This window comes from Protopterus annectens, chromosome 2.part2 (genome assembly GCF_019279795.1).
Source record: "Protopterus annectens isolate FY-2018-M chromosome 2.part2, PAN1.0, whole genome shotgun sequence".
In the NCBI taxonomy this organism is placed as follows: domain Eukaryota; kingdom Metazoa; phylum Chordata; order Ceratodontiformes; family Protopteridae; genus Protopterus; species Protopterus annectens.
This window is the reverse complement of record NC_056730.1, coordinates 743,583,951-743,608,827: the sequence shown is the minus strand read 5'-3', so window position 1 is coordinate 743,608,827 and position 24,877 is coordinate 743,583,951. Positions and strand designations below refer to the sequence as shown.

The following is a 24,877-nucleotide window of genomic DNA, read 5'->3' as shown; positions in this document are numbered from 1 at the left end:
ACAGGCAGCCTGTAAGTGGTTAATCTCTCAGGCCCCTGTGTGTAATTGTTTCATTTCCCAAGCTTACACCTATTGAGGGTACCAGAACTTGTCAGAGATTTGGGATGCATGGCTAGGCTTAAACAGGCCCTTGTGGACGTTAGTCTAGTAAACCTCTATGAACCTATATATGAAAGACTGGAGGCAAGAATTAAAGTGGGATGGTCCCTCTCCAATAAGGTGTAGCTGAACAGAGGAAGCAGGCAGGTTGTCCACTTTCCCCTTTATTTGTTTTATAACCATACCAGAAGAATGTAGTGCCCCAGCAATCACTGACACACAGGTTAAAACAGCCCTATCCACAACCAAAAATACAGCTTCAATGGTACCAGACAGTGTCCCAGGCTGTGTCTTACATGAGCTCCAAAATGAACTAACCCCTCACCTAAACACACTGTTTAAACTCAGCTTCTCTACAAGTTATGTACCCATAGAGTGGCGCATAGCAACAGTTATCCCGCTCCACAAAGGTGGAGCCACAACAGACCCGGGGAACTATCACCCTATAAGCCTGACTAGCCTGGTCTGCAAGGCTATGGAGTGCATCATCATGGAATTCATTAACAGAGACATTGGGAACCTTCAAACATTGGACCCTACCCAGTTTGGCTTTGTTAAGGGCAGATCATGCCTCCTAAACCTGGTGGACTTCTTTGAGACAGTTACCAAGGCTTTAGATGAGGGAAAGGAGGTCCACACAGCCTACCTAGACCTCGCAAAGGCTTTCGACACCATTCCCCATTCTGGTATTATAAACAAGCTCACCAGCCTGAACATAAACCTCTATGTCACGAGATGGGTTGCCAATTGGCTCATGGACAGAACCCACATGGTGAGAGTTGCAGGCTCTAGGTCCGACTCTAAACCAGTTACAAGTGGCGTTCCCCAGGGCTCAGTCCTGGGACCCCTCCTGTTTGGTATATAATTCTCAGAGGTACAGGCAAGCACAGGAGGACTATGGCTGACCAAGTTCGCAGATGACTACAAACAGGGGGCCATAATTGACTCTCCAGCTGATACAGACATCCTCCAAAAGGGTCTCACTGAGACGGATACCTGGTGTCAAAATCATAGCCACAAGCTAAATGCCAAAAAGTGCATAGTCATCCCCTTTGGAAAAAACAAAGTACCCGTGAACTACCACATACGTGGTAGTCCCCTAAATACAGAAAATGTAATAAGGGATCTGGGGACCCAAGTAGATAGTAATCTCTCCTTTGATAATCATATTGCCAAGGTGGTTAGAAAATCCTTCTATGTGGCCCACCTAATCACAAAAGGGTTCGCATCTAGAACAAAAGAGGTTATTGTCTCCCTCTACTCATCACTCATCTGACCCATCATTGAGTACAACGCCCCATTTGAGACACCTGCAACAGCTGAAAAGACCACAGAAGTACCTCACCAAGAGGATTACTGGCCTCAAACATATGCCTTAAGCAGCCCGACTGAAGCAACTCCAGCTGTACTTGATTGTATACTGCTTACTCAGACGTGATACATACAAGGCCATGTCCATCCCAGAATTGATGGACATGCTCCACCTAAAAAAAAAACAAATCCCCAAGAGCCACACACTCTAGGGATCTAAACCTCACCACAATGACAAACAGGACATGCTGGAGGGATAGATTCCTGTCCCAGAGACTCCCCATGGTTTGGAACAGGATTCCAATCTACATTAGGCAGAGCCCCTCACTAACACACTTCAAGAGAAACCTTGACGAGTGGATGGGAAACAGAAATTTTACCCCAGGGATCACTGCAGTGGCTCTGCTGGACAAAGGCACAGGGAACTAATGGCTCTGCTGGACCGAGGCACAGGGAACTAATCTAAGGGGTGGCGAAAGCCAACACATTCTGGCTAGGCTTATAGATGCCCTTGGGCAGATAGCCTAGTACTTACCTATGAACCTATATTTACAGCCAATTGTAAAGAAAATAAGGGATTCAGAAATTCAAAGGAATAATTGGTGGTAATGTTGCTTCAGTTATATGATACACAGCAATATATGTAAAGTAAAATGTTTGTTAATGTTAAGTTGTTAATACAGTTTGATTACTTTTGTATAAATGTAAAATTGCCTATGTCACAAGTGATAATTCAATAAAGGAGTTTAAAAAAAAGAAGGAAAAGTTGGCTTTATTTGCAGATAATATTATTTTGTATGTCAAAATGCAGAAAAGGGAATCTCAGTGTTGTGGAACATTTTGAGACAGTTTCATAATGTATAGCTATAGCCTTTGTTTTATATTCATTAATTTTACATACCGAAAAGACTTGAAATGATCGCAAAATGTTCCACAACACTGAGATGTCCTTTTCTGGATTTATCAAGTGCAAAATATCATCTGCAGATATAGCTGTTTCTTAATTAAAAAACAAATTATAGCCTGGAATTTCTAAATCCCTTATTTTCTTTGCCAATGGCTCTAAATATAAAGCAAATAATAAAAGAGAAAGAGGACACCCCTGCCTGATTCCTCTGCTCAAACACAATTTCTTAGAGAGGAATCCACCCACTTTAATTCTTGTCTCCAGTCATTTGTGTATCCTTCTAATTAACCTTATTATTGTATCAGGGGATGCAAATGCTTACATTACCCTACTCATAAAATCCCAGCTCACTCTGTCAAATACCTTCGCTGCATCAAGACCCACCAACAACTGCAGTATTGTCTTACATTCTGCTTTCCTCTGGATTATCATTTTTCTATTCATCCACTCAACCACAACCACTTTTTCCCATTTTTTGCACGAGGGTCAGCTGGTCACTTCAACAATGGCAAACAGTTAGACCCAAGATATAGACTGCCGGGTGGCTAATGTCAAATGTTTGCCAACCTCCACAAAACCACAATGATCCATATCTATGAATTTTGGCAAACCCTTCATCATTCTTTTAGCTAGTATAGACATAAACACTTTTATGATAATGGTTTAAAATTGAAACATGTCTACATGAAGCTGGGTCTTATAGGGCTTTACTCTCTTTGGATAGTACAGTCACCACAGCTTTCTTCCAAGATACTGGTATTTCCCCTCCTTTTAAAATACTATTAAACAAAATCTTCCACATGTTCATCACTTTCCTCCTAATGTCCAGACTTCCACAGGAATACCATCTATTCCTGGAGACCTTCCTGTTGATTGATTATACACCACCATTTTTATCTCATCTCCTCCTATTTTAAATTTTAGTTGTTGAGCCACACTTTCATCATACCTTGGTATAATTGATTCTTCCATAAATATTTCCATTCATTCTCTTTCTTGGTTTCCATATTTCTTTGCTTTATACAAATTTTCCTAAAATTTCTAAAGAATCTCTTATACTGCTCTGGTTATTTTTCTTCTCATAGACTCCCTAAGTTTAGTGACAACACTTTCTACCTTCTGTTGCCTAAGTCACTGTGCTAAAATTTTTTGTGCACTGAAGTTGAAAAATAGATGCTTAAGAGAAATCTTTCTAACCTCATGCATATTAGTCAAATACCCCCTTATATTTTCTTTAGCACTCTGCAGTTGCTCCTCTTCTTGTTTTGTAATATTAACCTCATTCTGCAATACTTTAACCTTTGTCAGCCTCTCTAAATAATTCCTATTACTTCTTAAGCATATCACTTTCTCTTTTATTTCTATCAACACTACATTTTATCTCACTTACCAGCTACCTCTTCAAAAGAATTTTCTATCTTCTCTGCTACCTCTCGAATACTTTCCCTTACCCATTAATCAAATTCCTATGTATTTATTTATTTATTTCGCATTTGTTAACCGGGTTGGTCCAGCTGGGTAAGAATTTACCTTTTTTCAGTGGAGACCCGCGGGGAAAAGCCCCAAACAGACATACAAAATACATACAAATAGAGACAAATTAACAATATTAAAGAGCAAAACAATCTTATGGATACAATGGATAAGAAGAACATAATGTACTCAATGGCATAGTACATAGCTATATATACAAAAAGTGTAGTAATAGGTTGTAACAGGAGAAACAACAATAATAAATCCAGCAGGAAAGCAGGAAGGAAGTTAAGGTTGTAGGTAATATAATGAAAAGAAACAAGGTATAATTAGATTGGTGGCTAGAAGAAGAAATGTGCAAGTGCAGGGGCTTCAGAATTGAGGGAAAGTAGAGTGAGAGTAAAAGTAGGTGGGAAACCTCCTCTGTCTCATTTTTACTTAGTTTTTATTGGTACATGACCTGAAATAGTTATTGGATGTGTGTTAAAGTTTTCAATTAAATGCACATGCTCCTGTGAAATATAATTCTATCCAGTCTATCCTAGCTATTGTAACTAGGAGAATAATATGTAAATTCTGTCTGAGCTCCTACTACTGGATTCACATGGTCTATACCAAATATTTTCATAAATTCCTTCAGAAATCTACACTCTTTTGTTATATTTTCCCTTCTAGGTCACCCTGGTACATCCTCATAATTGCAAATCAACTTCCAGTCCCTACCTATAAGCAATATTCCCTGCTGAAAGCTGATATTTTCTCTCAAACTTTTCTTAACCTCCATAACAGACGTTTTTGGTGGAATGTAAATACATGTCAGCGTAGTCTTCCTCCCTTGCCAATAACTCTTTACTACCACAAATCTACTAATATTGTCTTTTTTTCCTCCTCTATCACTATTGGAGCCCCTTTAGCAGTCCGTATTACTACCCTTTTCCTTTGTCCCCGATATTCTGCTGAATATCCATCCTTAAATCCATTCTTTGTCAAATTCACATGTTTATTTCTGTCTAAATGTGTTTCCTGTAGAATTACTGTTTGCACTCTGCATTCTTTAATATGATTCAATACTCTCTCCTTTTTGTCCGTAACTTTAAGGCCATTCACATTCCAAGACACAATAGACACAGTAGCCATTATGTTAAAAAAGTTACTGTTCCCACCTATTACAAATGACAGTTTCTTTTTTATTTTGAATTTGTATTTCCAAAGTTTGTCTCACATGAATACACTGTTTGGCAGGCTGATCTTTTATACAGTTATCTCATCTACATTTGAACCTATGTCACATTTTTAAAGACTTTTTACTTTAATGAAAACCCTCTAACAAAAACAAAACACATTATAAGAACAGCCCCATCTCCTTATTAACAGAGAACACACACGCTAAACTAGGTACATTTTCAACAAATGAAATTTAGTTTGTCCCAGATAGACAGATGTACCCACAGGTATTACCTAATCTAAAATTATGGTTACCAATGTTAAAGCACATGTTACAGTCTGTGCACCCAAATACACTGATTACTGTCTATTCTTTTCTTAGTTCTTAGCTCTTGGTGGAACTCCCATATGAATAATCTGTATAACAAAAAGAAAGAAAGAAAGTAATGTAAACTTGAAAAAAATCCCAACCATGACCTCAATACCACACTGAAACAAACCAGCTATGAACTTAAGATCACTATTAGAAAATGTAAAGAAAAGTACGCCTTAAGGCCACTACATATATGGAAGAATGCTACTCATTTTTCTTCAGTTATGTTAAGAACTTAAGAAATAAAGACCGATATTGCACTTAGCTCCTCCATAATAACATCTCACACTCCAGTCCCAAGCATATAACAAATATAATAGCAGACAAATTTAGTGCTAATGTTATACAACCTACCCACATTGCTGCCTCCACTACCCCTGAAAATTTATAAAACAAATTTACTAGCAGACAAACTTTGTGCTAACTTTACATAATCTACCCACATTATTACCTCCACAACCCCTGAAAATTTAGTGACCTTAAATCACCATGGAACAAGCCTTAGAATCCCTGTCAAAGGCTAAAGATAGTCCTTACATGGAACCAAACAACATACCAGGCTGCATTTTCATCAGTGTAAAGTTCACACTATCCAAACCTCTATTTAAACTATTCAACCTCAGTCTATCCACACAGTTTGTGCCTAATACCTGGAGAACAGGGTGCCCCCCATCCACAGACCAGATAATTATAGGCCCATCATCATCACCAGACTTATAAGCAAAGTTATGGAATGTATCCTAACAGAACTCATTAATGCAACATTAGGCAACTTAACTTTAACTTATCTAGACAACCATCAGTTTGGTTTTGTGAATGGCAGATCTTGTCATCTGAAACTGGTAAATGTCTTGGAAAAGTTTATAAAGTCTGTAGACAGTGGTCCCTCTGTGCATGCTGCTTAGCTTAGCTCAGCTTAACTTAGTCTTCTGACACCATCCCCTACTGTGGTATTATTGAAAAAATAGACAAACTTAATGCAAACCCCCTCCACTATCTGCTGGACTGTTAATTGGCTATCCAAGAGATTACAAAGTGTGAAAGTTGATGGAACCCTCTCTGAATGTAGCATACTAAATAGTGGAAGTACCATAGGGATCGGTGCAAGGTCTTCTCCTGTTCTAAATGTATTTTGCAGACATCTAAGCTAATATCCCAGATGTGCAGTTAACCCAATTTGCTGATGGGTGCAGGCTAGGCACTGTTGCCCAATCACCCACTGATACCAACAGCTCTAGCAAGGGTAGGAACATGCACATATCTGATGTACCAAAATTATCTCAAGCTAAATAAAAAAAAAGTGCAGCACATTAGCCTTAAATATGAAAGCTGCTCACACTTTATATGTTATAAACAGTACTCCTTTTCAAACAGATAAAGTTATAACAGACCTGAGTACTTATACAGAGAACTCTTTCATATTTAATCATTATGTCTCCACAATTGTCAAGAAATCTTTCTACCCGGCCTAGTTAATTTTGAAGAGAATATTTTCAAGTTCCAAAGTCATCCTATAAACATACTCTTCTTTATCATCAAATACAATGCAACTTTTGGTATATAAAATCTAGATATGTTGCTCAAATGGAAGACCTCAGGGATTTCTATCCAAAATAATTTAAAGCCTTAAATCCTTCAGCTATCCTGACAGATTAGTACAGCTTTGCTTACAGTAAGTACAGTCCTGGCTGTTACAAGATAAACTTTGCCTCATTTTTCAAGCCAGGAAAGGCCAAATTTTATTTGGTCTCTTATTTCTTTGCAAAAACAGAGGCTTGACAAACACCTGCACTAGGGACCTAAATCTATAACAACAAATAAAAAAATTTTCTGGAGGGATAGATCCTAACTCAACTTAAGTTGCTACTACAGGTTAAGCAAATATTGTTTGGCTACCTTCAAGGCTAGTCTTGATTACTGAAATTTAGACACAACTTTACACCAGGTTTATAATTTTTGGCCCTGTTCAGTTTGGGAGGTGGGCACTATTAACTGCTTGTCAAGGTTGGCAAGAATGTTCACGTTTGTGGACTTAAAGCTGCATATGGATAGGCATATTATGATCCCTCTGATCATTTGCCTACTACTGATCCAATCTACAGCCACAGGAGCAGATAAGTGGTTCATTGCTTTGGCTTTTGTTGTGGAAGTTTTAAATTTTAAATAGGATTTTTTTTTTCAATTATTGTTTATAAGTTGAGAAGTATAACAAATGAATATCCACCCTTGTACAATTCCTTATCTTCCTATAATCTTACTTGTGGAATCCTGCAAGACTCCAATTTTGGCCCATTTCTGTTCAATCTGTATACTACTATTAGCAAAGGAGGGGTGAGTTACCATTGTTAAACTGATGATGTGCAGCTATACCTCTGATTTGCTTGGAAGTATGTGTCAGTCATAAACTCCTAGGTGCAAGACTCGGATCACATGCATTCTCAGATCTGCAGTAACTGACTGAAGCTCAACACATCTGAGATGTGGCAAGGGCTATTCATGACAAATTAAGGGACTCTAACTTAATGGATTTCAACCCCGATTTTGTACACAAGAAGTGACAGTATTACAATGGTGTTGAAGGTTGAAATCTTGGGTTATGCTTGATGAAAGGCTGATACTACAAGCAGAAATATCTGCTTCTATCAAGCCTTACTGTTACCAATTGCTGATAAGAAAGACCTGCTTTTACCTAAGGACCTTTCTGCAGTAATTCATGCTTCGGTTGTCTTGTAGCTTGATTACTTTAACCTCCTCAACCACTTGTGCAGAATTCTGTTACTCAGCTACTGTTAGGTGCATCATGTTACCAATATAAAACTTTTGCGCTTAAGAGGACACACTGGTTATGTACTCTGTCTTGCATTTCATAAAAAGGTTATTATATTATTGCAGCTAGCCATAGATAATGTGGAGTCATTTGCCTTAAAGAATAGCTAAAATACATAGATAAATAGGGAGGGTGGCCTAATGGTTTAGGTGTTTGCCTTACAAACACAAGGTGCAGAGTTTGAGTCTCACAAGGTATAACTGGCTAGTCCTAAAATGGCTTGCAAGGGCAGTTAGCCTAGTACTAATCTATGAACCTATGCTCTGTGAACCTATGCTAATATCATACTGTCCCTCACTTAGTCTTTGTTCTGCCCTTCAGGGGATGCCAGCTGTTGCTAGAGGATCAACTGAACCATTCAGAATTCATTATTTGTCATATCAGGCCTAGCACCTATAGAAAGTTCTGTCTCAGTGACTTTAAAGGTCTGTCACACTGAGCAGCTTTAATTTGACACACACAAACAGACCAATGAGAACGTACAGTTGTCTAAGTTAACTACAGTATATGTTTGAACAGATTACTGCTGCAATAACCTAAGCTTTGTGAATTATATCCTACCCAGGACATGGCATCCAGTCCTTTAGGGCACCTTCCATAAGCCCTAGACACTGAAGGGCTTGAGTAGAGCTAAGTCAGTGGTCAGGGTGCCAAACCTTCAGAGATTTCTCACTTCAGAGTAAGGAAGGCCAGAGTCCTGTCTTAATGGTATATGCTATGAAAAAGGTCTTTACAGATATCCAAATCCTGGCAAAAACAAAGGTAATATAAAAAGTGTAGTGGGAGGGGGATGGAGGGAGAGTGTCCCTACTGCAACAGTGGTCTATTCAAGCATCTATTATTATGGTAAGTTAATTTACACAACTGTACTATGGTCATCATTTAGTTCACTGTTGCAGTAGCCTAAATTATATGAGTAGATTACTGGAACTTAGGAAAAAGACAGGATGAAAATTCCAGGAGTTCCTGGGGAATAATCCTAGAAAAACTTGCCCTGGATCTAGGAAAATAACCTAATTTGTAATAGTTTGTATGTATAGAGGGCCAAGCTGCTGCCTCTACACTACTTTCAGAGTCCACCCTTTCCAAAAAGCCACAGACAAAGCCAAAACCCTGGTACAATGGGCCCTGACCTTGTCTGAAAGTGACTTGTCGTGGTGAGAACATGATCAAAGAATAGCATAATACAACCATTTGGAAATTGCCTGTTCTTACATTGATTGTCCCTTCTTCTTAACTTCATGGGAAATAAACAGTTTATCTGAATTTATGAAAAATTTACTTCTGTTAATATAGAATCTGAACTGCCTGTAGACATCCAAAGTATGCAAAAACCTCACTTTTATTTTTTGGATCTAGAAAAAATGCAGAAAGATTAATAACTTGACCCAATGTAAATACTAAAACCACTTTAGGCAAAAAGGAAGATTTTGTTCTCAAAGATACACTATTCTTATAAAAAAATTAAATAAGACTGACTCACCATAAGAGCTTGTAACTCATACTCTTCCTGCAATGATCGGTTCAATCAGTAATACTGTTTTCCAAGTTAAGAACTTCAATGCAGCCTGATGAGCTGGTTTGAATGGAAAAAAATTAAGTTTCTAAAGAATAAAATTGAGATCTAAAGAAGACGCTGTCTTCTAGATGGATGGATATGTAAAAATTTTTTCCAAAAGTGTTTTACTTGAGGTTTGGTAACAAAAGGGGGGAGGGGGGGTCTATGGCAAACAAGCAGGGATGACAAAAGAAGGTCTATATTATAATGCACACACGGACCTCAGCAAAACGGACAACTGCTTTAATGAACAAAAACAATCCGCAGCAAGCTAAATCACAGCAGCACAGCGCAGCAAATGAAATTGCAAAGCACAAGCAACAGCACAAAACGCTGTAAAGTTAATCCACATACGTTTTCATCACAATAACTTCATCAGATACCTAACCTCTCTTCCTTTGATGAATAAATAAACTAATCTAATTCAAATGAACCAATGAGTGAACAAATTCAATTACACATGCAAAATGCATTAAAACACATGAATCTAAAAGTTAAAACCAATAGTATATATAATAAATAGATATAATAAATAGATATGCATATATATATATATATATATATATATATATATATATTTTTTTTTTGTTATATAAAATACTTATTAATAAATACTTATATTTAACAAAGCAATTTTAGCTAAGGTTTATGTTTGAAGCATTTTATATAACAAAATATATATACATATCTGTATCAAAGAGTGTTTGGTTACCCGAGAAGCAGAAGGTATTAAATCATTCAAAGTTGCTTTAATCTCTGAATAATGGAGATTAGCAGGTAACTTTCTTCATATTTTCAAAAGATGAAAACAGACTTTTTGACATATGAGAATGACAATTCAAAATTCTGAAAGCTAAAGTAGAATATATTATCTTCCCAAGTCTGTCAAAAGTTTTTCCATCTTTCTCAGAAGGGCTAGAGTCAACTTTCACCAGGTATAGGGCAACAAATGGTTTTGCAAAAGAAGTAACTCTAGGGTCTGAGTTGAATTACAAAATAAATATTCGTGGGTCTATCAGACTTTTAGTGCAGACAGCTCATTGTCAGGCATGCTGCAGGCTATTAAAAATATCCTCTAATGCTGGAAGATTAGGAGGAGTAGCTACAGGCAGAGGGAAATCCAGTGGTAATAAGTCATATTTTTCTCAGATACTGGAATTTCATTCAGTTCCACTTTAACTATTTTCTTCATTCTGGCTATAGTTTCAGAAAAAAAAATACATATAACTCTCCAGTATGGGAATCTGAAAATAAATGTCTTCAGAATCAGATTCCTCTTCGTGTGGTACAGGCAATGAAGAAATACAATTCCGATCTAATTCCTGCTCTTCCAAATGGAAATCAGACTCAAAGTATGGGATTTTTTTTTAACTGAATGAGGAATCAGAATTTAAAGAACGAATGGCTTCAGATAAATCTTTAGCAAAACTGGGCCAGTCTTCCTTTTCATCCTATGCGAAACAGGAGAAGTCAAATGTCTAAACTTTCTGTTTTTTTTCCAGAATCCCACCCCCAGAAAAAAACTGACCCAAAAAATTGGCTATTTGCTGGGAATCGGGTACTTTAGGTCAGCTTTGTAATAAGCATCATCTCCTCCCCCAAGACAAACAAGAATGATTCTCCCTTGCCAGAACAGCACAACCCAACAGACGGAGAGGATGTTCATACGTAGGTACTAGGCTATCAGCCCTACGGCCTATACAAGCCCAACCTTTTGCCACCCAAGAAAATTATTTTCCTGTGCCACTGTCGAGCAGAGCCACAGAGGTGATCCCCGGGGTGAATTTCCTATTTCCCATCCAATCATATGCCCAAGTCCCAGTCCTTAATGACTTCTCAAGGAGTAAAGTCAGTGGGATCAAGAGAAGAAGATGAGTGGTACACGGTACCTGTTTTGACCATAGCAAAGTCGCTCAATGGTAATTAAGGAAGCAGCCTTGACTACCGAAGACTCCTGTGAAGCTTTCTTCTTCTTGTGGACAGGGGAAGGAAGAAATGAAGGGCCCAAATCATGTTCCATGTTCTAGCTGAGAAAAGTGCCTGATAAAAGAGTAGCAGAGCCTGGAACAGCTGTGATCCTCCTATCAGGAATATTACAATGACAGACTGCGAAACCACTAGCCTAGACCCCTATCTATAATGTCAAACAAAATCTAAACTAAATTTTTACTCAAAAAGTATTTTTAAAACAGCTTTCCCCTAACATATAAACTTAACCAAAAAATAACTTTTTGAAGAAACGTTTTTAATATGAACCTCTAAAAACACAACTCCTACCTTTAATGTAAAATTTTCCTCTACAAAACTAAACTTTTCTGCAGAAAATTAAGTGAAGTGAAAGGTTTCCCCCCAGAAGTGTAATTATCTGCCCGGCTTTGGTGAAGCACCAGTTGACTGTCAGTTACTAAGTGTCAGAAGGGAGAGTGCACCTTAATGGCAAGAAACTTCTAGATGTCTGGCTTCCCAACCATTGACTTTACATGATTCTCCTAGAGTTCTTCAGAGGTTAAGGTGAGTGGAAGGTACCCCAAAGTTTTATACACTGTCCAGTTGTCATATACTGGGCAGGATATAACCCATATAGCTTAAGCTACTGCAACAGTGACCTATGATGAACTTCAGAAGTGCAACAACATGTTTATATATACACACACACACACACACATATATATATATATATATATATATATATATATATATATGTATATATATATATACATATATATATATATGCAAGCATTATTTCTGTGTGTGTGCTTTATACATATTTATATGTATGGGCTCCTGGTGTTTAGTCAATTGTTAAGTCAAATGTTTGCTGTTTACCAAACTGATTGAATGTGCTTTTTTCGAAAAAATGGATTTTGAATATTAATTGCGAGTATCAACATAAAGAATGTAGATGTGCTTGTATGTGTGCATGTGTGTGGAGGAGGTTTGAGGCTAAGTAACAGGAAAGATAGAATGTGTTTGTGTAAGTTTTGAGGGTTAGGGTTAGAGAAAGGGTTAAGTTCGGGTACCGGTGTGATGTTGTGTGTGTGTGTGTGTGTGTGTGTGTGTGTGTGTGTGTGTGTGTGTGTGTGTGCTGTCGTAATTTTTTTGCATTTGAGATGTCTTGTATAGTAGCTGTGCTATTGTTATAGGATGAGTTTTTCGAAGGTAAGGTGTAGGGTTGAGGTTAGGGACAGGGAAAGGTTTTGCATGTATTAGCACAGTGGGCAAAGCCAGTAAAGGCATCCTATCTTGGGTCCCTCTTAAAATCCCATGAAACAATTATACCTGGCAAAGACAACCTGGATCACGTCTAACTCTTCTCAACTAATACTATAACTCATCCTTCATCTACCTATTTTCCGCTCTTTTCCTTCTCGCAATTAATCATTTTCCCCACTACATTTTAATAAGTCTTCAGGTTCACTCACTGACTGGATTCTAACCAATAATTGATTAATATAATCCAACATGGCTTACAACCTGACTGCATACATGACCACCATCCACCACCTTTGCTATGCCATCTTACTTCTCCACCCAACAAATATCACTTTACAGTCACATCAGAGACCTCTCTCTAACTTTGACAAGAAAAGTTTAAAGCAATCCCTAAAATATTTCCCTCTTCATGATGCTGTGAAACACCTTAACCACACATTTCTCAACATCCTAAAGGAACATGTCCCATCAAGAAGAAAAGAAATGAACCCTGACCGATGGTTATCTCTTCCATACAAAACAATGAAACAACAAGAGAAAGCCTGGAAGGCATGGAGAAGTAAGAAATCTCAATTTTCATTTCAATCCTACTACACTCTTAGAAATGTTTCCAGGTCTCAGGTTCTTGCTGATAAAATAAGCTATTTCTCAAATCTAAAAAACACTACCAAAAAATCATCAGAAAATCTGGTCATATTATCTCCCAACTACTCAGGCCAAGCAAACCATCGCAACCCAATATGCAACCTAATGCCATACACTGTATTACTGCTTGAGCTTTCAACTCTCATTTTATAAATTCTGCTCTCTCTCTCTCTCTATCAAATCTCAGCTCTGGTTTACACTCACAGTATAACCCAACCTAGAGCAGTCATAGCAATCACCCCAATCCCTTCATCACTTAACCAGTTCCAGCCACAACAGTAAAAGCATACATCTCCAAACTCAAACCTACCTCACTGGCAGCAGACAATTTACTCAGGAAATACATCAAAACAGCTGCCTATGTTGTCACCTACCCAACATCTACATCCATCAATTGATGAATTCATGAACCACATTTCCCACTCTGCTGGAAATACGATTATATCATACCCCCTCCATAAAGGTGAAACATCACCCAAATTAACCAACTCCAGACCATTGCTACCCTTACTTCTACAATCTTTGAGAAATGCATACATAGCTAGCTACTTCAATATCTCTTACCCAGAAACATATTCTCACTAACACAATATGGAATTCCTCCATCCCACAACACTGACACTGCTGTATTATTGTTCCTAAATTTTATACACCACCACAGAAATAATAACAACTTAGTATCAGCAATCTATGTTGATCTAGCAAAAGCTTTTGTTACTGTATCATATTACATCTTCTCCTAAAACTCTCACAACTAGGCCATTCATCCTCCTTCCTCTCTTGGTTCAACTCCTACTTCTAGAACATGGAACAAAGCATCAAATCTTATCAGTCCATGTCCACCTCATTAATTATGCCAGGAGGGGTGCCGCAAGACTCATTTTAGGTTCTCTACTTGGTAACATCTTTATTAATGGCTACACTTAAATTTTGATAATGCCTCTATTATCCAATATGCTGCTGACTACACTACAATCTGTTAAGTGAAAATATTGAAGAATATCCCAACATATTTCTCATTGTTAGAATTCTTAATTAGAAACTTGAATCTGGTCCTTAATACAAAAAAGAAAAAAAAAAACTAAACTCAAGCAGTTCACTCCAAAAACTATCAAAGCATCAAAACTAAATTTTCAATGCTTTCTATCATTGGCACCCTATCAAAATCATTCATAATACTAAGCTCCTACGAATGATTATTGATAACAACCTTAAATTTGATCTACATAACTAAAAAGCACATCAAAAACTTAAACAGGCATGCAAAGTCAAATATTTCCTAACAGACTTCACAAGGACACAAACAGCACCTACACTCCTGCTACCTACCCTCCTATACACACCTTCCACTTTTACTAACCTTCACTCTACCCAACTCTCCAAACTTGAACAAACCTGCAGTAAAACTGCTAAATTTGCCACAAACATACCAAGGCAAACCCATTAGTTCACTATAATCAGACAACTAAACTGGATTCAGTTACCCAACATTCTTAAACACAACCAACTAAAAAAGCCCACAAAATCTTACACACTCTAGATATACTTCCTTATCACAGACCTGTGATGTCAGGGTACTTTGCTCCATGTGCACTCAGATCAGCAAACCAGTGTCTGACCGCTACCATCACTACTAACAATTCACATGGCAATTCTCTCTACTCCTCCTCAGTAGCCAAACAATGGAATGCACTACCTTTATCACTCCACAAAATGAAAAACATCATTCAGTTTAAATCCTTTCTAAAAGATTATCCCACAGACAACAGTCAAATCCAAATATATTAAAAACATCACCTTTAAAACTGTCAAATAAGTTAACAAATATAAAAATTCATCAAACAAATATAAGAAATATACATATAACACTGGATCACATTCCAGGCATAAACAATGCAGTAAATATAAAATGAATACTGAAAGCCTGAAAGCACACTCTCTTAGATGATTATCTTTCTTTAGATTATATATATATATATATATATATATATATATATATATATATATATACACACACACACACATGTATATATGTATATGTATATATTATTATATTTGTTAAATGTTTATATTTGTTAATTTATTTGATAATTTTAAAACTGATGTTTTTAACAGTTTGAATTTGATTATGTCATATGCTTTTGTTTTTACATGTATTAAAAGGTTTTGAATGTTATTGGCTATTATACTTGACAAAGCGTGTAAACGTTTGGATTATTCCAACAGTTTGCAACAGCTTATGTATTCATTAAATTTATCTGTGGTGCACTGAACGGCTTTTATTGAACGGCAACCTTGTGGAGCTTTTCACCCTGGACCTCCACCACAAAAGGGCTTTCACCCAATCAGACTATCAGTAAATAAATATAAACAAAAAATAAATTAAATTAATAAATAAAGGAAGGAAGACCTTCTCTAGATATGCAATAACTGTTAAAGGGCACAATCCCCACGATTAATTAAAAAATTATATTTAGATATCATTAAATGGATTTGTTTGAAATGACAGTGTTATCTGCTGATACTTCCTGGTGCATATTATCAGTAGCTGTCTATCCAAGTATGAGAAGATGAAATGCCCTTTTTGTGCAGCTCTTCTACTATTGCCGCTGCTTAGCACTTATGAAAAACTCAAAGTCACAGCCTAGATGAAGGCACTAGTGTGATCTAACAGTATCATGAAAGAACAGCAAATGTCACAAACAATATGTGGAGAGTAAGATTGCCATTTTGAAAAACGGAGACAGATCCATCCTAAATCAAGCAAATTTGCAAAAGAATATGGACAAAGCTATAACACTGGCATTGGGAGCTCTAGCATTGCAACTAACTGATCCAGGACCATGAAGTCTTAGTTATTTTCTATACATCCTACACTAGAACGATCATCTAATACAATGATCCCTTTGATATGTACCTCTCCAAACTCCATGGCCTAGAAGAGAAATCTCTTACTATGAAAATTATTACATCATGCTCCCAAACCCACAATGACAGAATAAAAGCCCTCTCATACTCTGTTTCATACAGGTCTATATGTAGTGATCTCTGCCTGATCTTCTACAACATGAAATATCTCATTAGCACTTTTGAATGATTGCTGTTTTCAAAAAGCTAGTGGCACCAAAAATACCCACAACAAAAATCTCACCCTTCATTAACACTCAAACAAGACTTACTGGCATGATGAATATCTAACTCAGCACATCCTAGAGCTCGAATAGGTCAACTTAAACTTTAAAAAACTAGTAGTGGAATTAATATAATCAATACATTGTATTAATTACCATTCCATATAAGGAAAATATCATCCACAAATCTTCGGAAAAATAATATATTTGAACCATATAAAGAATTATTAAAAATATTTTCATCTTCCCAATTTTTTAAATATTTTTAATATTTTTAAGAATTCTTTATATGGTTCTAATATATTATTTTTCTGAAGATTTGAGAATGATATTTTCCTTATATGGAATGGTAATAAGCAGGAATTAATACAATTTATTGATTATATCAACTCCACTACTAGTTTTTTAAAGTTTAAGTTGACTTATTCGAGCTCTAGGATAAATTTCTTAGATGATGAGCTTTTTAATGAATGGGGTTTGAATTCAACCATATATAAGAAACCATTACATAAGGAATAATTACCTTAATGGGCAGAGTATGCATGCACAATTCATATTTAAAAGTATTGTGAAAGCACAATTTACTCGGGTTTCTAGACTTAATACTGATAATACTCTTTTATCTGTTCAGTTACAGGAAATGATGAAAGAGTTTATTGAAAGGGGTTATGATGAATGTATGTTGGAAAATGTTTATCATGATACATTAGTTGAAAGAAATGATACATGTAAACCTTATCTTACTTCTACACCATCTGAAGTTACTGTAAGGGATAGGACTAATACATTGCTTTATGTTACAACATTTAATAGGGATAGTAGAAAAATAGAAGCTATAATAAGGGATAATTGGTGTATTTTGTTGACCATTCCTGACCTAACTCACTATATTAATTGTTTCCCTAGTTTTTCACATAAGAATTGCCCAAATTTAAAGAGGTGGCTTTTTTATAAGGATTTCCATCAGCAAATAAGAAAAATGTCAAGTAAAATTGGGACTGTCCCTTGTTATAATTGCCCTAGTTGTGCTTACATAAACATGGATGAATGTTTTATACACCCTAGTACTAATAAGATGTATTCTGTTAAATATTATGCTACTTGTAATACTGATAATATTATTTATTTGGCCACTTGGAGGACTTGTCCTACATTTTATTTGGGAAAATCTACTCGCCGATTAAGGGATAGAATAGTGGAGCATAGATCAGAGATACATAGGTTCATAGGTTCATACTAGGCTATTTGCCCTAGGGCATTTATAAGCCTAGCCAGAATGTGTTTGGCTTTCGCCACCCATTTTAAATTTATTTTGCTATGCCCTTTTTCGAGGTTAGTATACTGTGCCTCTGTCTAACAGTGACACAGAAGTGATACCCGGAGTAAACCTACGATCTCCCATCCACTCATCAAGATTCCTCTTGAAGAGAGTCAATGAGGAACTCTGCCTAACCTGGACTGGGATTTTATTCCAGAGTGAAGGGAGCCTCTGGGTTATGAATCTGTCCCTCCAGCATGTCCTATTTATTTCAGTGCTGAGGTTCAAGTCTCTCAAGTGCCTAGCTCGATGGGATTTGGATTTTCTGAGGTGCAGCATGTCCATTAATTCCGGGTTGGACATGGCTTTATACATCAGGCACAGATCGCCTCTGAACAGGTGGTATGCCACTGAGTAGAGCTGGAGTTTCTTTAACCGGGCAGCATATGACATCTGGTTGAGCCCTTTGATCCTCTTGGTGAGGTACTTTTGGGGTCTTTCCAGTTGCTGTAGGTGTCTGGTAAGGTACATCCCAAAAGGGGCATTGTACTCAATTATGGGCCTGATGAGGGATGAGTAAAGAGGCACGATGACCTCCCCTGATCTAGATGTGAATCCCTTCATGATTAGGTGGGCTATATAAAATGTTTTTCTAACCACTTTGGCCACGTGGTTGTCAAATGAGAGATTGCTATCAACTTGGGTCCCCAGGTCCCTAATTACTTCTTCTGTACTTAATGGATTACCACCTATGTGGTAATTTGTGGGCACTTTGTTTTTGCCAAAGGGGATGACTATACACTTTTTGGCATTTAGCTTGAGGCCATGGCTCTGGCACCAGTTGTCTGTTTCTATGAGGCCCTTTTGGAGGATGCTTGTGTCGGCTGGAGAGTCGATTATGGTGCCCAGTTTGCAGTCAACTGTGAACTTGGTCAGCCACAGTCCTTCCGTGTTGGCCTGTACCTCCAAGAAATATATACCGAACAAGAGAGGTCCCAGGACTGAGCCTTGTGGGACACCACTTGTAACTGGTTTGGAGTCTGACATGGCTCCAGCAATTCTAACCATGTGGGTTCTGTCCTTGAGCCAGTTTGCAATCCATCTAGTGACATAGGGGTTTATATTTAAGCTGGTGAGCTTATCTATAATGCCCGAGTGGGATATTGTATCGAAGGCTTTTGCGAGGTCCAGGTAGGCTGTGTGGACCACCTTCCCCTCGTCAATGGCCTTGGTGACTGTTTCAAAGAAATCAACCAGCTTTAAGAGGCAGGATCTGCCCTTAACAAAGCCGAACTGGGTAGGATCCAGTGTCTGTAGGTCCCCAATATCTTTATTTATGAGGTCCATGATGATCCTTTCCATAACTTTGCAGACCAAGCTAGTCAGGCTTATGGGGCGATAGTTTCCAGGATCCGTTGAGGCACCACCTTTATGGAGAGGGACCACTGTTGCTGTATGCCACTCTTTGGGCACATATCCTGTAGTAAGGCTGAAATTGAACAGTAGTTTTATGTTTGGGTTTAGCTCTTCTTGGAGTTCATGTAGGACGCAGCCCGGGACACCGTCTGGTCCCATTGATGCTGTGTTTTTTGCTTTGGAGAGGGCGGCTCTTACCTGAGCATCTGAGATGTCAGGGGGGCAGCATTCTGCTGGGATATACATAGAGGGATTTCTACAAATGCTTTGGCCCAACATATAAGTGAAAATGGTGATGCTCATAATTTTTCTTTTAGAGTTTTGGATGTGGTTTTTAGAGACCTAAGAAGTGGAGATATAAATAATAAATTGCAGGTTAGGGAGTATGATTGGATTTTACATTTACATGCTGACCATGCCCCAGGTATAAATAAGATGGTCTGTTTAAAACCTATTTAAAGTATAGGCAAATGTGTTTGAGATCATTGTTTTTAAACAATTGTACTGGCTGTGTGATGTCATGTGTCTATTTTCCTTTTCTATTTAAATGAGTTCTTAAGTTGATTTATTATACTGATGAAGGATTTTATCCAAAAGCTTTATCATTAAACGGCTGATGTTGTGATTACACGTGTTCGTATTTTTGTTGCATTTTCAACGTGTTACTACTTTACCATGATCTGCAGTTGCTTTGAATGAACTACCTCACATCATCATCACAGCAGTAAAGAAACAACAGAACAGTTTACCTTCCATAAATCCCCATCAGCGGACTATATAAGAAACATAAAAGAAATCTACTTCCAATGAAGATGATGTGCTTCTTCGCAACACACTTATTCATAACTATGGGACTCATGGGAGATAAGCAGTTCAGATTCAGATCAGGATGCAGCACAACTGACCCAATGTTTGCAGTGAGATAGATAGTTGAGAAAAAGCTAGAGATACGGGAAGAGTCCAACTAAGCATTCCTAGACATGGAGAAAGCATATAACGAGGTCCCAAGAAAGCTGATTTGGGCAGTCCTGTTATGGTCTGAAGTCCCAGAAACATTGGTAGAATTAGTTCCAGTATTCCTGCATGGTCCAGAAACCTGGGCAGTAAGGCAGAGTAGTTGAAGAAGATACAGGTGATGGAGGTGAAGTGCCTGAAATGGACAGTAGGAAGCACACTGTGGGACATATAAGGAAAGGACGACATCAGAGCAAAACCACACGTGACTAAAATTACACAGGAAGTCAAACAGAAGAGATTATGGTAGTTTGGACACATGTAGAAAAGCAGAAGACAACCTGATGAAGATGATTTGGTACAGATAGGAAGAAGAAAAGAGGAAATGAGGGCATCCAGCAAAGAAATGGATGGACTTCATGATAAAAGACCTGCAACAGTCAAGCACAACTGTAGAAGAAGGTAAGAGAGTGGCAATGAATCAAGAGAGATGGCAATAGTTGACATAACCTGATTCCATGTAGAAAATGAGGGGAAAGGGAGAATGGCGACAATGATGGTGGAACTGGTTGGTGGTTAGGAACTTCACTGCATTTGTGGACACTGTGCCGATTATGAAAAATGTTACATGCACAGACCATGGACTCCTTATTATCTTCTATAAGTGTGATGCTCCCTCCAGTCTTCTGCCTCCCTGGACACCACATCTAGAATCTCAGTCACCTATACTTAAAAATCTCAAATGCAGGAGAAACCTCATAGTCAGTACCTCTGGATAGATCAGGTTTTGTATAAACAGTATAAAAGTCAGTGTATTTTTCTTCAAGCAAAGAAAGACATTCATTCTCATGGGACAGTGGATGCTACAGCATAACTTGCTTCTATACCAGCTAGATCAACAGATGCTTCACTGACACAGAGGGATGAAGCCCTGATTGTGAACCGGCTTTGACTAGCAGCTCAGGTATCTGTTAGAGAGAAATGACAAGGCTCAGCCTGCTAACCTCTCCTTGGGGGAGGATATGGGAGCAGGTTAAAGACACACAACTGATGTACTAAAATGTTGGTAGTGAAATGTCAGTCATGCAGTCTCATAGCCAGTCTGTGTTGGGGTAGGCAGTACAACAGGCATATCACCACTCAGGTGGGGACAGGACCTTCAAAACAGAACTGCACAACTCTCCTTTGATGTCAGTTCAAAGTATCAAAGTAGGAAGGCTTTAAACAGAAAAGTCACAGCATGAGCAGAGTATTCAATGCTTCAGGTAACCTGGTTCATCTGTGCCACCTGTGGTTGCTGGACTCATTTTCCCTTTCCACCCTACCAAGTCAGTCTCTGACACATTTTAACAGCAAGAATATTATGCTGAACTCTGAAGCAAAACTAAGCATCTCCCAAGGCAAAACAGCACTGGCAGATGCCTACTGCCATGCAGTCAAAAGTGTTAGTGTAGGCCCTTATAAACAATGAAGCTTAAAGGTGAAGCTGCCTGGAGAGAACTTGGTAATTGTTCTTCAGAAAAAGAAACAAAGTTTGCACACAGTGTTGAAAACATATATAACTCATACTGGCATTTTAGAAGATCATCCATATTACTTGTTTAAAAACAGCAGAAGCAAAAAGCATCAGTTTGTTCCTGGCATCAAGTTTCACAACTTATTAAGAGAATGACTCACAAAGTATATTAACCTCACTGACCAGTCAAAGCTAAGATAAGTATGGGGAGGAAAAGAAATATAATGGTGCTTTGCTAAACCCATATCATGTGTTAGCCTCATAAGAGAAAGCTAAACAATCTGGTGTCAAGTAGTAAAAATCTCTCTGGCTCTTGCGTTTTCTGTCAGAGCAAAATGGGACTTTACCAGAAAGGCTTACTAGAAATATTTAAACGGGGTTTAGTGAACATGTTTGCTTTTCTGGAATTTCCAAGTTATAATACACAAATGCTGCACACCCCGTAGCTACACCACAATCAAAATAAAGGGTTATTTATTTACATATTTGTTAACTAAGAAAGTGACCTGATCTAAGTGGGCTATTTAAATACACAAACAATGAACTACAAAAATTAAGGCAAAGACAAAACATTCAATAAAATGTATCATACAAAAGTATACAGAGATATACCTGCCCAACAGTGTTGCATACTATGCAACTGCATGCATAAACAGCAATAAACTACAAGATGCCTCATTAAGAGCTAGTCAGTAACCTGACAGTTTTCATTCTGAATGCTGCTTTGTTCAATTTCAGAAAAAATAAGGGCACTTAAACGGAAATACATATATTGTGTGGTAAGAGCCCACTGCACCCCAACTTACTATGGTGATCTTAAATGGGATGGAAGATTTTCCTGCTCCTTTCCAGTGCAGCAGTATCATTTAGGTCTCTGACTCTCAGCACTGCCCTGTTTGCACTATGATTTTCTAGTTACTGAGCTATTCCCCTTTTGTGACACTGCTGCGCAGTTAACTGCCCTGAATTTCTTTTGGAAATAAGCAATAACTGGATAATCATGCGAGGAAACAAGTACACTCTGCCCAACCAGTAAGGCAGGATCTAAGTAGGGAGGAAAAGAGGATTAGTTAAGAATGGCATCCAGTTGGGTGGGTATGGACTTTCACATTTGAAGAGCATGTATATCAAAGTTCCTTTTGTTTCTACCTAGGCTACATCTCCAGACTGAAAAACAAGAAGAGGAATCCAGAAAAGGGAATGACTCATTGGCTGCTCACCTTTCTAATCTTTCAGTGTCAATCTCCATTAACAGAGGTGTCTCATTCTAAATCTTGAGCTGGATCAAATAAAAATGAAAGCATGTTAGCAGATCCATTGGCAGATACATGTGCAGATGGAAGTGTAGCTAGACAAATAAGCAAACATAAAGAACCACTATAAGAAAGAAGTGATTTTACTGTGATGAAGATTTAGGCATCCATGACTGAAAAACAAAAAGAAAAGACAGGGAAAAAAAAGAACACCACATGTCCCAACAAGTGGTTTAGTGAAAAACAGATGAAGTAGTGCAAGGTACAGCAGAAAAAGAAGAAAAAAGCTACAAATGTTGATGAACAAATCAGTGAAAAAAGGATTAAAGGAAGGGCATTGTCCTATGCATGTGATGTCATTAGTAAGCAAGTCAAATGATGATGACAACACTATCACCTAAGAAAAGCACTCTTAATAAAGGGAATGGATGCTGGGATAAAAAGGAAGGGATAGAGGCAGCTTGTGACCTAAAAGATGACACAGCTAGATATACAGGTAAATCTGAAGAAATAGCATAAGAATCTCTTTCTCCACATAAGTTTTACTGATGAACATTATCCTCAAAAGTCCATTTACTCTTGCTACAGTGTTTGGTATAAGACTCCTTAAACCATTACCCCTAAAATAACAACTGTACAAACAATTCTTGGAATGATTCCTGCTCCAGAGGGAACTGAGTCTCCTCTATTAAATGCTCCCTGAGCTACTGAAGGAGTGACATACATGTGTCATAGTCAAGATCTAGACTGTTCATGCATCCATTATGAAGTTCCTTTAGTCGCACTCTTCTGGCTACAGATACATCCGAAACAAGGCTTCTAAAGAGACATCAGGGAAAGGGAATGAAAATAAGGTGCCTCAATCAAGGCATATGTGACACACAAAACAGTCCAATTTAGGCCTAGTAGCATACATTTTGTTTCTTAAAAAAACTAAGAAGTTTCTGAAATGGCAATATTTTACACATGATATGATATAATTGGTGCCATCACACATAATCATCTAGCAAACTGTTGATGAAAATCTTCATTTAGAAACCATGCCTATGCTTCTGTTATTACTGCATTTTACCACTAGCTGCAATCTGGAGCGCCTTCTGTGTGGAGTCTGCATGTCCTCCCCACGGTCGAGTGGCCTCCGAAAGACATGCGTGAATGGGCATGCCTTCGCTGAAGGTTGGGCGTCGGGCTGGCAACTCGGCACCATACAAATCGACTGCCAATCATTAGCGGACCGGAGTTCCGCTGTGGCGACCCCTAACCGGGAAAAGCCGAAAAGACAAACAAACCACTAGCTGCAATATATTTCCTGAGGAGAAATTATATACCTGATGAAAATATCAAGTTTTCTTACGAAAACAGCAGCAGAGGGAAAAACTTTACACTAGTACATGTATGTAATGCGCCCTTACTACTAGATCTGTAATGGTACTCAGAACAGTCTGCAATTAACAGGTAAGCGTGTAGCTTCCTGAGGTCATGTAAACTATTTTTTGCAAATACTTACCAGTGTTTGCCAGTAAAATTCTCAGTATGAAACAATCATGGTGTAGCATTGTTTGCAACAGCAAGTTCCAGTTACAACATGGCTGGGATAACAGCAGTTTCAGATGTCCCAGAGCTGCCAGCTCTACCGATGGACTCCTTTCAAAAAGCAAGATAAAAAAAGAAAAATGTACTTAATTTAGCTATGAAATTAATAGCCTTAAAGTGCAAATGCAAGGCTAACTTCCTTAAATGTCAATTCCTCCCAGATTAGTCTGAAATGCTTTCATGGTT

The 24,877-nt window shown here is 37.9% G+C and overlaps 1 protein-coding gene across 1 annotated transcript in view; it reads right to left on the bottom strand.

Annotated features, from left to right (window-relative positions):
* The window catches only part of KIAA0825 (KIAA0825 ortholog), a 1,661,419-nt gene that overhangs the window by 581,508 nt on the left and 1,055,034 nt on the right, over positions 1 to 24,877 (bottom strand). The window contains exon 15 of the mRNA XM_044064463.1: positions 24,606 to 24,742. Within this exon, the coding sequence (XP_043920398.1) occupies positions 24,606 to 24,742 (137 nt within the window). The remainder of the gene's footprint in view (positions 1 to 24,605; positions 24,743 to 24,877) is intronic.